The 13627-nt window shown below is 45.2% G+C and overlaps 1 protein-coding gene across 1 annotated transcript; it reads left to right on the top strand.

Annotated features, from left to right (window-relative positions):
- Positions 1-3472: 3472 nt before the first annotated feature.
- Positions 3473-13111, top strand: RBM5 (RNA binding motif protein 5). The gene is made up of 19 exons (XM_010164272.2): positions 3473-4435; positions 5141-5201; positions 5364-5429; positions 5579-5739; positions 6646-6743; positions 7210-7297; positions 7493-7570; positions 7659-7731; positions 8261-8346; positions 8675-8753; positions 9012-9103; positions 9619-9783; positions 10233-10379; positions 10470-10541; positions 10992-11171; positions 11374-11448; positions 11929-12026; positions 12105-12234; positions 12803-13111. The coding sequence occupies exons 1-19, from the start codon at positions 4385-4387 to the stop codon at positions 12926-12928; spliced, it is 1926 nt and encodes a 641-aa protein (XP_010162574.1). The 5' UTR covers positions 3473-4384; the 3' UTR covers positions 12929-13111.
- Positions 13112-13627: the final 516 nt, after the last annotated feature.

Here is a 13627-nt window from a genome sequence, read left to right as displayed (position 1 = left end):
AACTGGTTTTGGTAGATACTGAGGATGATCAGCTTTGAGCTTTCTTTTTTTAGTATTTTAATTTTTTTTCCTTCCTTGCCTGGATTGTTTTCATTACCAAGATACAAGCCTGTAGCTGTTACTCAAGGGCTGGATGGGAAGCCTGTAAAAGCCGAGTTATTCCAATTTGTTTTCAGACAGATTCCACCTCTCAGGTCTTTGTGCATCGATTGCTAACACACAGAATCCTTTTGCACAATTTCTGCCATGGAATCTTTAAAAATTTGTTTTTCTTGATGATTCACTATGCTCCTAATACTGAGCATTCTTTCTAATCATTGTGTGCTGCTCTGTTTTGTAAATAAAATGTGGGCTTCTGCATCCAAATGAGACAACCCCATCAGACATTGCTCAGAACATTTCAGAACAGTTTTTGTTTCTGAGGTATTAATGTTGTAGATCTACAGTTGTGCAAATAACTGTAGCATAATTTATGGGAAAATTTAATTCTGGACTCGTCTTTAGAGTGTAGATGACACATCTTGGAACTGCTATTTGTTAAGTTAACATCACTTTGATGCTTGTGATTGTGTACATATTTTTCATCTTTTTCCACTTTTTTTCATGGAAAAAAACCTGCTTGCACTGAAGATGTCTGTTCCAGGCAGTTTTGCATCAGTTTTGAGTCTGCTGAGCAGCCCTGTTGTATGCAGTGTAGTTTGAATTCTCTAAGAGCTGCTGAAAAACCTGTTGTCTTTTGCTCTGACATTAAAAAGTCAATTCAAGTGTTTCTTTTTCCTGTGTGCCTGTGCAGTAATTTACGTAGCCTGTGCCACAGCTTAAGCAGCTTTGTTATGGCTGAAGAACTGACGTCTCTTTAGCTTTTTCTTTGATGATACTTTTTTCACAAATCCACTTCATCTCTTGAAAACCAGAAGGGAAGCTGTTAGAGGATGAGAGCTGTAGCGTGAGGCTTAAGAACACATACATCATGGAGCCTCGCTGTTTTTCTTTGCTAGGAGTATTTAGATGCACAGAGACAGGAATGCTAGCAGTGTTCTTCATAAAAAACTTTGGAGCAAGCACAGTGTTTGCCAAATCTTGCCCAAATAACCTTGGAACACAAGATTGTAGGGGTGCAGATTCTAGATGATTCTGTGCCCCTGTGTGAAGATGACAGTTTTGTGTAGCAAAGGACTGTGGGGATTCTGTGGTGCTCAACAGTTTTCTGTTAGGTTCTCCATAAAGGTTTTACTTTTCTCTGAGCTAGTGTTGAGAATTTTACATTTCTATCTACCTCTTGCATGTGCTGGTTGCTTCTGTGACTGTTCCAGCTGTCTGCCAAGATGTGAATATTTAACTGTCTGATTAAAATCTCCTGCAGATTCGCGAGCTTATTGAGTCCTTTGAAGGTCCTCAGCCTGCAGACGTGAGGCTGATGAAAAGAAAGACAGGTGAGAGCTCTTAATCCAGTTTTTGACATCACCTTCCTCTTCCCCAGCCCAAACAAGTATCCAGAATTGTCCCCAAACTGCAAGCACATGCAATAAAAAAAAATAAAAAAATAAAAAAAAAAGGTTTGCCATGGCTAAGGAATGTGGCTTTTTGGAAGACTTTTAGATAGCTGGTCAACATGTTAAAAGAAGTCTGTCTACAGGGGTTTTTGTTAACAGGTATTGGTAAGTAATAATAGTATAAACCCATTTAATGATATGTAGTCTGTTGCATGGTTACCTTTAAACATGGATTCAGATGGAGTGAAATGTAGCCAGTTAAGGGAGCTTGGTTCCTTGCCATGGCAAAATAACGAGCAGATCCCAGCAGTTGACGTCGCATTTGTAAAGCTGCTTTATCATGAAGTAATGAAGCAGTTGGAGAGAGATTCACCTGTTTTAAAGGAACTGACTAACACAAGTATCCCGTCTATATCTGAATGCTGTCTCTAGGTGTAAGCCGTGGTTTCGCCTTCGTGGAGTTTTATCACTTTCAAGATGCTACCAGCTGGATGGAAGCCAATCAGGTTGCTTCACTCACCAAGTCTAGATATTACTGAAAATGGAACAAGTCTGTACAGTTTAAAAAAAAAAAAAAAAAAAGGTGGAAGGAGTGGTTTGTTCCATAACAGTGATTTAAAAGAATAAAAGCTTTGTATATATTAAAATTTGTAACAGTAGGACAAAATATCAGTTAATGTTAGGAGAGAAAATTGGCTATTTTCAGCACTCCCTGGCAAAATGTGCCATTGTTTTAATTAACTTGGTTTCAATTTAATTGGCTCGTGAAGGTTTAGCACATAGTCCTTAAAAACCCTAACTTATTTCCACCTGGTGTTTCCTTCTCTGTTGCCAGAGAAAGTGCCAGATCTCTGCATTACATCAGTATTAACCCTGAAAAGGAAGTACCAGTTCATGGCAATAGTGCATCCCCCCAGTTAAAGGGGGAGAACTGGCTCTTCTAGAGGAAAAGCATGTTTATTCCAACTAAATTTGGTAGAGTGTGAGTTCCTGCATACGTTAGGCAGTGTGTTTTGGCTTTTTTTGAGTATGAGTTGATAAGGAGCCAAAATGCAATAAGAGTCTTCTAGTTTCTTTTCCAGTGAGATTTTCCTCCTTGTTGCACGGTGAAGTTTCACTGGCTTCTGCTCCTTTTTAAATATTCATAATCTGTTTTAACAACAGAACTTAAAAATACTCTCAAAGTGAGCAAAGTTTATCGAGCCTTTCCCCCTCACTCCCCCCCACAACTGGGTACTTGATGTGAAGCTCCTGGGCAGCATGAGGAGCAGTATTCTGCTCTGTTGCTGTTATGCATAAAGAAATGGCACCAAAATGGGGTTCATAGGCAGTTAGTTCCAGCAGATTGAAGTGGTCGTGTGCCTTACGCTGGAATGGGGTTTGACGTGTCCCATCCCATGGGTGATGTCCCCAGCCAGAGAGCAGCGTTGATGTTCTGTTTCCCTGACATGCTGCTCCGTAGGGTTGGTGGATGCAACAGCAAGATTTATATCAAGAAATGTAATGCTGAGCGTGTTTTCAGAAATGAGATAATTTTAATGTATACAAAGCTGTATTGATGCATAATTTATTGAAACATACTCAAATTCACTCCAGTAACCAGCCACCCTAGTAGCAGGGAAAATGTAGAATCTCCCCAGCAGCCCGGTTGCTGACTGTTAGATGAAAGAATGATGTATTGCAACTGTGCCAGCAGCTTTGTTTCTATGTGTGCATATCCAGTGAGTGCTGGGCCCTCCAACCCTCCCTCCTGCCGGTAGGAGAAATGGCTTTGCCCTATTTAGTCGTGCAGAATGTGAGAGCCTTATTCATGCTACATGCTAGATCTATGTCAGACCCTGTTATCAGAAAAGCCACCGGTCCTGGCACTTGTGTGGTACCTCTGCAGTAAGCCAACCTGCTGTAAAAATAGTTCTTCTATTTAAATGTCTGGGATTCAACCTCTAATAGGTGCTTCCTCAGACGTACTTCCACCTGGTTGACTAAAATATATCGATGGCCATATTTTTGAAAGGGCATTCTGCATACCCACACGTGGCAAAGTGTGAGGCTGAGAATCAAGGCTTCTTAAATAGATGTAAATTCCTAACTCCTCTAAAGTCAGAGTGAGAGGACGTGCTGAAAGCATTATGAACTTTTCCTACCTCTGGAGAAGCTTCACTTGCAGTCTAGTTACTCATTTTGGAGAGCTCTTGCCTGAATGAAGAACACAAAACCTCTCGTGCAGGCTTCCAATTGAACTGATGCATTAGTCAAAGGAAACCACTCTGAGTTACGTTTCAGTTGATGGTACTTGTAATCCAGCCTCCAAGAAGTCTAAGCAGGGTCCCTTTGGGAGGAATTACTGTATTTTCAAAGGGACACTTCTGAAGAAAGTGCTTGGAAAAGTAATCCAAATGTGGTTGTTAAAAGGTCTGGGGTGTTTGGAGTAGGGGAAGAAGTGAAGCAGTCACCTAAGGACATGTTTAAAAAGTTGCTCAGTGCTATACCAGAAGCGAATAGAAATGTGGGGGCAAAGAGACTCCTAAAAACGTGTTAATCCTGAATGCAGCATGTTAGGACTTTGTCTCCTTCGAGACACTTCCTGGTTCCATGTCAACGTTTAGCGTTTGGCAGCTTTTTCAACAACTCCCTGATTCCGTTTATCTTTGCTCCACATCCCATTCTCTTACTGCCCTCGTCCTCCTCTCTGCAGGATTGGATGGGCAGGGTGTAGGTGGCGGTGGTTGTCCTCCACATCCTCCCCATATGTTGTCCATTTAATTCAGGAGCACTGATTCCTCCGAAGGGTGCTCTGCCATGGGAAAATAGACATGTGTGCCTCGATACAGGAATAATTGAAACCACTTTTTTTGCAGAAAAAGCTGGTGATTCAAGGGAAGCAGATTGCGATGCACTACAGCAACCCCAGACCTAAATTTGAGGACTGGCTTTGCAACAAGGTATGGTGCATGTTTTTATGAGTTTGTCTTGACTTCAGTGCCCTTCACCAGCTCGATGGTTTGAACAAAGCTGCACATGATTCAGGCCTGCTTGTGCTGCTGGTCCCTGTGACCACACAGGAGCAGTAAGATGCAGGAATGAAAAGGTTTTGTAGCTCTGATAGCAAGGTGGACGGAGTGACAGAGGTGTTGCCACGGCAGACGCAGAGATTGGGCAGTGAGCTGTACTAGGGTATGAACTCATGAGGTGGTTAATCTAGTGTTGAATTGCTGTTGGTCTGCTGTGTACTGCTGTGTGCTCCTTGGGTGACCCCCCAAGTGGAGATGATCTAGTAAGGTGAAGACCAGGCTGTTGTTTCAGGCTTTAACTAGGCTTTTTGCCCATGAAGACAACTTGTTTTCCAGCCTGTGTTTCATTTAATGTTGTGCTTTTTAAAGTAGTTACTATGCCTGGGATTTTAAGTTGAAGACCACACAGTTAAAATAACTAAATAATTGAGGAGGACTAGGGAGAAGGTAGCTGGGATGTTCTGAAAAGTAGATGTGATAGAGGCCAGGGTGGCTTTTGCTGTTCTCGGTCATTCTGGTGGGTTTTGCTTTGCTGTGTTACTCTGTGTGACTGTCCAGTTTTCATTACTGTACAGCAAATACCAGCAGTGTTGCCAGTTACCCGAGTTCTCACTGGGCTTCTCTTGTTCCTCATAGTGCTGCCTTTACAACTTCAGGAGGAGGCTAAAATGCTTCCGCTGTGGAGCGGACAAATTTGGTATGTTATATTGATCTTTTTGACTGTGTTTGATTTTTGTGGGAAACTTTCTGTCCTGTGTAGGAAACAAAGTTCACTGTAGGTCCTAGGCTGGCTTGTGAAATACCGAGTTTGAGTGAATGAGCCATATTGTGATTAAAATATTTTCCTCTTCTTACAAAGATTCAGAGCAGGAGGTACCACCTGGAGCAGCAGAAGCCGTTCAGTCTGTGGATTATTACTGTGATAGTAAGTTATCTTTGACTTATTGTGTAATGTGAAATATAAACAGGGGTACTGAAATCCTTCCTGTACCTCAGACTGCCCACTGAAGAACTTGAAGTGCTCTGGAAAGCCATTATGTGCACAGCTAATGTTGTACTTTCTTTTCTCCTCAGCCATCATTCTCCGAAACATTGCTCCTCACACAGTAGTGGAATCCATCATGACTGCCTTGTCTCCCTATGCATCTCTGGCAGTCAATAACATTCGTCTTATCAAAGACAAACAGACTCAGCAAAATAGAGGCTTTGCATTTGTGCAGCTGTCTTCTGCCATGGTGAGTGCCTTCCTGATGCGTTGGGGAGAGACACCTTGTCAATGTGCTGCTGTAGCTGAAGCATTTAGAGCCTTTGAGCTGTCTGAAGGACCGCCCTGCTTCATCAAGGGCTAATTGACACTCATTGTGCCTTTCATTGTTAGCTGCACTTTGGAAAGAAGGTGGTGGGATGTTGGGAGCACACTGGAAAGCTATTTTTGTAGCAGAGTGCTGTTCTGGATTGAAGGTTAGCTTCATGCTTGCATCACAAAAATAACGATCTGGGATTGTATTTTGATGACAAAAATTAAGGGCTGGGGCATATAATGTGGGAGAAGGTGGACAGAATTGGGCTGCTTCCACCTTGAGGAGGGGGATCCTGCTTCTCTCTGCAGCATCTGGTGGGAGAGGATTGGGACAGCAGAGACATATTCTTCTTGAGGGTACACAAGGACAGGAGAGCAGGGAACAGCCATAAATTGAAACATGGACAATCGCAGTGAGGTACAAGGAAAACTGCTTATCTGTGAGGGAGGTCAGAGGGTCCCTGGAGGTGACAGTATCTCTGTTCTGCATGTACTAAACTCAGTCAGCAACATGATCTGTTTAGACCTGCTTTAGGTAGAGTGGAACAGTTGGATGAAAGCAAGTGCCTGCTGGCCTCCCTTTTGAAGTAATTTGGGGCAAACATCTGCTTTATAGAGCCAAGATTTTAGAAGGTGTTTAATACTCAGTGTCCCAGGGAAACACGGATTATTTGCACATGGGCTGTGATTGGTCCCATTCTGCTTTTCTAAATGTGTATATTATAAAGAGATGGTGGTGATCTTACAGCCACTAAAAGCAGCTAAAGCTGTATGTGAAAAGCTGAAGCTTTGGGAACTTCTGAATCCTCCTCAGTAACCAACCTTTCATATTTTCTTGTAGGATGCTTCTCAACTGCTGCAGATTTTACAGAGTCTTCAGCCACCATTAAAAATTGATGGCAAAACAATTGGTGTTGACTTTGCAAAGAGTGCCAGAAAGTGAGTTGTGATAGCAGTTCATTATTTTTATTTTACTCCCCCCACACTTATATGGGAGATTTGTTGTTGCCTCCCAGGCTTTTATGAAGATTACTGTCACTCCAAAGTGCTTCCCTTGAGTGTCTTGCATTGTGTGTGTTGTGCTCTTCACTGTGTGTGAGAAGAGTGAAAACAGTGTTTCCTACCACCCCTGTTTCCAGTCCTCTGGAGATGAAGTAACTGCCTGTGTACACAGCACACTTGTCTCCTTGGAGACTTGGTGACTTGTTATTGATTGTACAACAGTGAACCTAAAGTTCCTTTACTTGCCAAGCAGTGCTTTGGCTCATTCATTACAATCAGAATGTTTTGTAACTGCCAAGAAATCCACGTGTAAGGACAGACTCTACCTCCTGGCACAGGGAGACACTTGGGAAAGCAGCAGTATTTACTCAGATGTGTGATTTCTTTTTTTTTGTGGTTACAGAGACTTACTTCTCCCAGACGGCAACAGAGTTAGCGCCTTCTCTGTGGCAAGCACAGCCATTGCTGCAGCTCAGTGGTCGTCCACTCAGGTATGATTTGGAGGTGGTTGTTCATAGTCCTGCTTTCCTGAAAATGGAAACTTGGAGCATGTAATTTCACTGCTGCACACTTGCTTGGTTGAACTGCTGTGACAGATTTGCTCTGATAGTTAGACTGGAGCCTAAGCAGTGTTGAAATTCTTAAGCTTCTCTGTCCCTGACAAAAATTACCTGTTTGAATTTCAGCCACAGACCGGAGAAGGCAGCAGCCTTGACTACAGCTACCTCCAGTCAGGACAGGATGGCTACACACAGTACACTCAGGTTAGTAGGGGCAGTTGTGCTCTAACCACTGGGAGGTTTTAATTTCAGTATGTGCTCATCTGGCTTTGTCATTTGTTTCCCTTTGCAGTACTCCCAGGATTATCAGCAGTACTACCAAAATCAAGGAGGAGTGTTGGACACAGACTCAGCTACCATATCAGGTAGTACTTCTGACACGTGGGAGATGCTGTTGTTTGTCATGATAATTTTGCAGTTGTGGTATTTTATCTTGGCCTTTGTGTTAGTTTGCTGGGTAAAGGGAGACTTGGCTCATTTTGCTCTCAGGATGTCTGAATGAGTACGTGTTATTAGAGAACCATAACCAATTAGTTCAAGTGGGACCTCTAGTCTGTGAGATGAGAGCAGCCTCTGTTCCAGACTATTGAGAAAAGCCTTGAACACATGAGAACTGTCTGACCAGCTCTAGGGAAATCTTCAGTGCTAGCAGCTGTCAGAGGCTGGGGATCACTGACTTTGGGAGCAGAATGTTTCCTCCTGAAAAGGAAACTATTCCTTGTCTGGCTAGAATATACCCACTGTGTATCTGTCTCCTTTTGAACGTTTATTGCCTTGTTTGGCTGCTGGAGCTGGAATTAGGAGCTGAAACTGTAAACAAAGTAATTTTAGCCCTGGGATGAAGTACTGTTTTACAGATTAGTTGGCTTATCCATTATTGCTCTGTGTTGGCAGGAGCTCCGGTCACTACCACCACAGCTGCAGTTGTGTCCCAGAGTCCTCAGTTGTATAATCAACAGACAAACTCACCCGACTCTCCGGTAATTACTGCACTAATTACTCCTTGCTTTCAACACCAGGGTTGTATGGGATATCTGGCTTAGCTGTGGCCTTTACTCTTTAAAGTGGGTGGTACAGCAAAGCTGCTGAGTGACCATGGGTCAGTCACAGTGCTTGTGGTCGTAAGTCATCTGCCATTTGTTTTCTGTGACAGTTTTGTTCTGTGTTAAAGGTGCTATAAGTGTACTGGTGAAGAGGAGCTGTTGTATGTGTGGTGTGGGCTGCTTGTGCCTTGGCTTGCTGTCCTCGTTTTCTTGGACCTTCCTGACAGATTTTCTAATGGAGGCTCCTCGTTTTGGGTTTTTTCAGACACAATCAGCACCACCTAGCACTAGCACTCAGGCACAAACCGCTCCCCCGACTGGCGTAGTTCCTGGAACCAAGTACGGTAAGCAGTCGGGGGTTGATCTTAGGGGCAGGTATCTGTCACTATATAGCAGGAGAGAGACTTGGCTGTGACCCAGTGCTCTATCATCACCGTGTCAGTGATGAAACTGTCTCTGCACGGGTGATTAAGAGCCCCTTACTGACATGTCTGCCATCATGGCTGCTAATAATCTCAGAATTTTACCTGAAATGTAGAAAGGGTACCTGTTGGGATTTGACTGGAATGACCATCTCCCACACTTAAATTTTCTTTTTACAGCTGTCCCTGACACTTCCACCTACCAATACGATGAATCTTCAGGATATTATTATGATCCTGTAACAGGGCTCTACTACGATCCTAATTCCCAGGTAAACACAAGTTCTTCCCACCTGTATTAACTGTTGAGGTCCATTAGTTCCTCGTCTCTCATCGTAGGCGTAAAATGAACTTTCTGAGGTGGCACAGGATGCCGAGTGTGGCAGATAACTCTCAGCAGTGTGTGTAGGGCTCTGGTATAGCCCTTCATTTTTCTCTTCTTTCCTTAATTTTCCTCCTGGTTTGGCCCATATAGGATTAACACTTGTCACAGACACTGTAATCGAGCTATTTCATTGTGGAGTGCCCAGCAAAGTGCACCCCAACTCTGGACTCTGGTGGGTGGTCTCTTGGGAAAGGCAAAAGGTTCTCCATAGTAATGTTTGAGGACAGAGGCTTCACCCACTTAATGCCTTTTGAGTCCTTTGTGGAGTCTGCAGGACTTGTTTGGACTCTGCAAAACGCCTTCCCATTTGATGTGGCAGTCTGAATCAGGTTGCATGGGTTCTCCCTTGGACACTCAGCTTGTGTGAGGTGTTTAACTGGCTGACTCTCTTTTCCCTGGCAGTATTACTACAATGCCTTAACCCAGCAGTACCTTTACTGGGACGGCGAAAAGGAGACCTACATGCCTGCTGCCGAAGGTGTCACATACCAACAGACAGCTACCACAACCACCACCAAAGAAGTGAAGGAGAAAAAGGAGAAGCCTAAAAGTAAAACAGCTCAACAGGTAAAAAACAAAATGAGATCTTAACTGGGCTAAAGTCTTCTGTGGAATGGCATAATAGTTCACTTTTTCCTGACAAAGGAAATCCTAGGTTATTTGGTGGGATGCATGCCTGCAATTTGCAGGCATTGTAGAGGGCTGAGGCGAGGCAGAGTTGGCAAGGCTTCAATGCAGAAATAAGCTCTGCATAGGAGGAATGCATATGGAATCATGCCAGCACCAGTGGGAGTATAACTGAGCCATCACTTAGAGGATTAGACTGATAAGAAGGGTTCATGCAGTAAAACAAGCTACGGTGTCTTTGAACAGCGTATATGGGGAAACAGCTGCACTACATCCAGTGTCCTCTGATTTTAAAAATAAAAGGCAGTGGGTTGACTTGTTCTGGAGGGCTGTATGGAAGATTGATAGCTGTGAGGGGAGCTGTCTGAGCAAACCACTCTGCATTTCAGATTGCTAAAGACATGGAGCGCTGGGCAAAGAGTTTGAACAAGCAGAAGGAGAACTTCAAGAATAGCTTCCAGCCACTGAGCACCAGGGAGGAGGAGCGGAAAGAGTCAGCGGCTGCAGATGCAGGCTTTGCCCTCTTTGAGAAAAAGGTGAAGGTGCTGGCAGTGGTGTGCTCTGTGGTGGTGTGTGGTGTGGTGTGGCAGAGAGCTCTGTGCTCACGGCATTCTTGTCTCATCCAGGGAGCTCTGTCTGAGAGGCAGCAGATCTTGCCAGAGGTGATGAAAAATGGGGACGATGACAATCCACTGAAGGTGAGTATGAGATACCTGATAGAGATGTTCCCAAAGGTTACTGGTGAAGCACTTCAGAGGGAAGTCTAGCAGATACTTGCTTTCTAATTTGGATTTCCATGACATCATCTGTAAAACGTGGTGGTCACAGTGGTCCAGTGCAAGTGTCGTAGGCTGGGTGACTGAGATATGCTGAGAAAAGCGCTGATTTCTTCCAGCCTCAAGAGCTCAATTGAGGTTTTGAGGTTTCTAAAAACCCTGTACTCAAAACATGTTTGGCTAGTGTGAACCAAGTCTTGCAGCCAGTGTAGTCTGTGGTTCTTTTGAGTTGCATTTCATCCTTAGTAATGAGGGAGTCATGCCTCTCCTGCACAGCAAACACATGTACAGCCTCTGCGTTCCTTTTCTGGGCTCTCCTCCAAACTGTGGCCATGTTTTTTCCCTCCCCTTAACGCTGTCCTTCCTTTCCAGCGTGGCCTCGTGGCTGCCTACAGTGGTGATAGCGATAACGATGAGGACTTACTGGAAAGAATGGAGAACGAGGAAGAGAAGCTGACTGACTGGAAGAAGATGGCTTGTCTGCTGTGTAGAAGGCAGTTCCCGAACAAAGATGCTCTGATTCGGCACCAGCAGCTGTCTGACTTGCACAAGGTAGTTGCACAAGGCTGTCAGGAAGGTTGCCATAATTCAGTGTGTAAACCTAAGCCATGGTGCTTGGTACTGTTTGGAAAACTGTTCCTCTTAAAGCAAAAATAGTTGCAGGTGGATGGTTGCTCTCCCAGAAATCAGCTACTTAGGTAAAAAGAGCTGTTGTGCATTTCATGTTGTCAATGTGAATCTCTTCTTGTTTCAGCAAAACATGGATATTTATAGGAGATCAAAGCTTTCAGAGCAGGAACTTGAAGCCTTGGAGCTGCGTGAGAGAGAGGTCAGTGTTGAGTAGATGAGTAGCTAATGGAAAACCTGCAGGGATGATATGTTGAGCTCTCCTTATCCTGACACACGTCACTTGAGATAATCTTTGTAAGCCAGCCCCTTCTTGGGTGAATGTTGAGAGTTGTCCTCTTAATGAAGAGAAATGTCCCATATCCCTTGGCTGCTCCTTAGCAAGGAAGGGTTCTTCCACCTCCAGCTCAGGGGTACCAGACTGGAACCAGAAACCCTCAGGTGTCAGTCAGCAGCTAACCCAGCAGGTGTTGGGGCCTGGCTCTTCCTACCCCCGTGCGGGTTCTGATGTGCTCCAGGGACTTGCGTCTGAGGTTCTCCCTTCTGTGGTGTTAGTGAAGCCGTGTTGTAGCTGGCTGCAGTGGACAGCTTCCTATAACAGCAGGCAGTTGGCTTAATTCCTTAGCTCAAAGATGAACAAAAGTGTCTTTAAATCAGTACTAAATGTGGTTGCCTCCCACAGATGAAATACAGGGACAGAGCAGCTGAGAGGCGGGAGAAGTACGGCATCCCGGAGCCCCCCGAGCCGAAGCGCAAGAAGGTCTATGACGCCGGCACAGTGTATGTATCCAGAGGCTCCTCAGCCATCCCTTCAGTGCACGATGAGCAGTTGGGTTAACTCACCTCTTCTTCCTGCAGTAATTACGAGCAGCCCACCAAAGATGGCCTTGACAACAGTAACATAGGCAACAAGATGCTGCAGGCCATGGGCTGGAGGGAAGGTTCAGGCTTGGGAAGAAAATGTCAGGGCATCACAGCACCCATTGAGGTGAGTAGAGATGGAGGCTTCCTTCCTTTGGTGCCTCTCTTGGGTTTTTTGTTTGTTTTTTTAGTCTGGAAGCACTCAGTGCTGAAGATCTCTTGTGGAAGAAACTGCCATCCATGGCAAAGCTGGCTCTTCACATTAGCTCCTGCTCTTGTTTTGTCCTGTTGGATGCTAAAGCTGGGGCTGAGCTGGGACTCGGGCAGGCAGGGCTGTGCTCCTGCGGCGGTGGGCCTGCGCTGCACACCCCGCTGCTGCTCAGGGTGGGCTGCCCTCCCTCCAGCTGTTGGCTTTCCGGGGTTTGTCTGTGCTCTGGGTTATGCTCTTGGGAGCTGTGTTCTGTGCAGGTTCATTTCAGCTACTGTTGGGATGGGGTCAGGGCAGTGTGAGGCCCCCCAGCAAGCACAGGGTCACTCGTGTGCAGTCTGGTCTCTCGCTGTCGTTATTTATGGCTGCGTGGGAGTCCCCAGGGGAGCTTGAGAAGCTGCCTGGACTGATGGGTTTTTCTATGGTGTCCCATGTGGTGGTGTGGCCTCTGGCTGCAGAGCTGAAGCGTGTCTCTCTTCCCTTACAGGCCCAGGTCCGAATGAGAGGAGCTGGCTTGGGAGCCAAGGGAAGTTCCTACGGTGTCTCCACTGCAGATTCGTACAAGGACGCGGTGCGGAAAGCCATGTTTGCCCGCTTCACGGAGATGGAATAAGACACTCTCTGGCCTGCAAAGCATTTGTTGACCAGAACTGACTGTTAAACCCTGTAGCCTTGGTGGCCTGACTGTATTCTGGTTATGGTTTAGAGTTGACCATTTCATTCCCTTGGACTTTTTTCCCCTCTCGGCATGTCACGCTTCCAAGAGCAGGTTGTTTGAACTGCCCCAATTCATGCTGGAGAGCTCCTGGTTAGACCAAAGGGGATGGATGCTGTTCTTTATACAGTCCTGTATATAGTGTAATGTATTTTGTGTTTGGAGCGTGTTGTCCGGATGCTGCTTCTGCCCCCCCAGAGCGGGGGCAGGACCTGTTAGCTGTGGTCTCACACGGTCTCTGCTCTCCTTTTGTTGTACTGTCTGTCTGGTTTGGTTTGTTTGTTGGTTGGTTGGTTTTTTTTTTGAGAACTTTCCTGTACATTTTGTATGATACATCTTTGTATAGACTTTTTGAAGACTTTGATTCTAGTTGCCAGTTTGGCTCATTTCCAAATACATCCAAAAATGTTCCTATTTCTGTTTCTCGGGTGAATGAAGAATTAAGTTGCCAGTGCTACTTGTCCTTTCTGTGGTTCTGCTTCTTCCTTGATGAGACTTCATCCTGGAGTCTCCTCCACGCAGCGCTCTGCTCGCCTGCTTCCTTCATCCCTGCGCTGCACCATGGCTTCTGCTGGGTCTCTCTTGCAGTTTCAGGGT

This window comes from Antrostomus carolinensis, unplaced genomic scaffold, assembly GCF_000700745.2.
Source record: "Antrostomus carolinensis isolate BGI_N321 unplaced genomic scaffold, ASM70074v2 scaffold43493, whole genome shotgun sequence".
Taxonomy (NCBI): domain Eukaryota; kingdom Metazoa; phylum Chordata; class Aves; order Caprimulgiformes; family Caprimulgidae; genus Antrostomus; species Antrostomus carolinensis.
This window is presented reverse-complemented; position numbering and strand designations above follow the sequence as displayed.

Excerpts from the sequence above, each read along its gene's own strand:
- RBM5 (XM_010164272.2), top strand. The coding sequence starts at position 4,385 with ATGCACTACAGCAACCCCAGACCTAAATTTGAGGACTGGCTTTGCAAC. Across the intron at positions 4,436-5,140 it reads AGGACTGGCTTTGCAACAAG|TGCTGCCTTTACAACTTCAG; the intron begins GTATGGTGCATG and ends TGTTCCTCATAG. Across the intron at positions 7,298-7,492 it reads CTCAGTGGTCGTCCACTCAG|CCACAGACCGGAGAAGGCAG; the intron begins GTATGATTTGGA and ends TTTGAATTTCAG.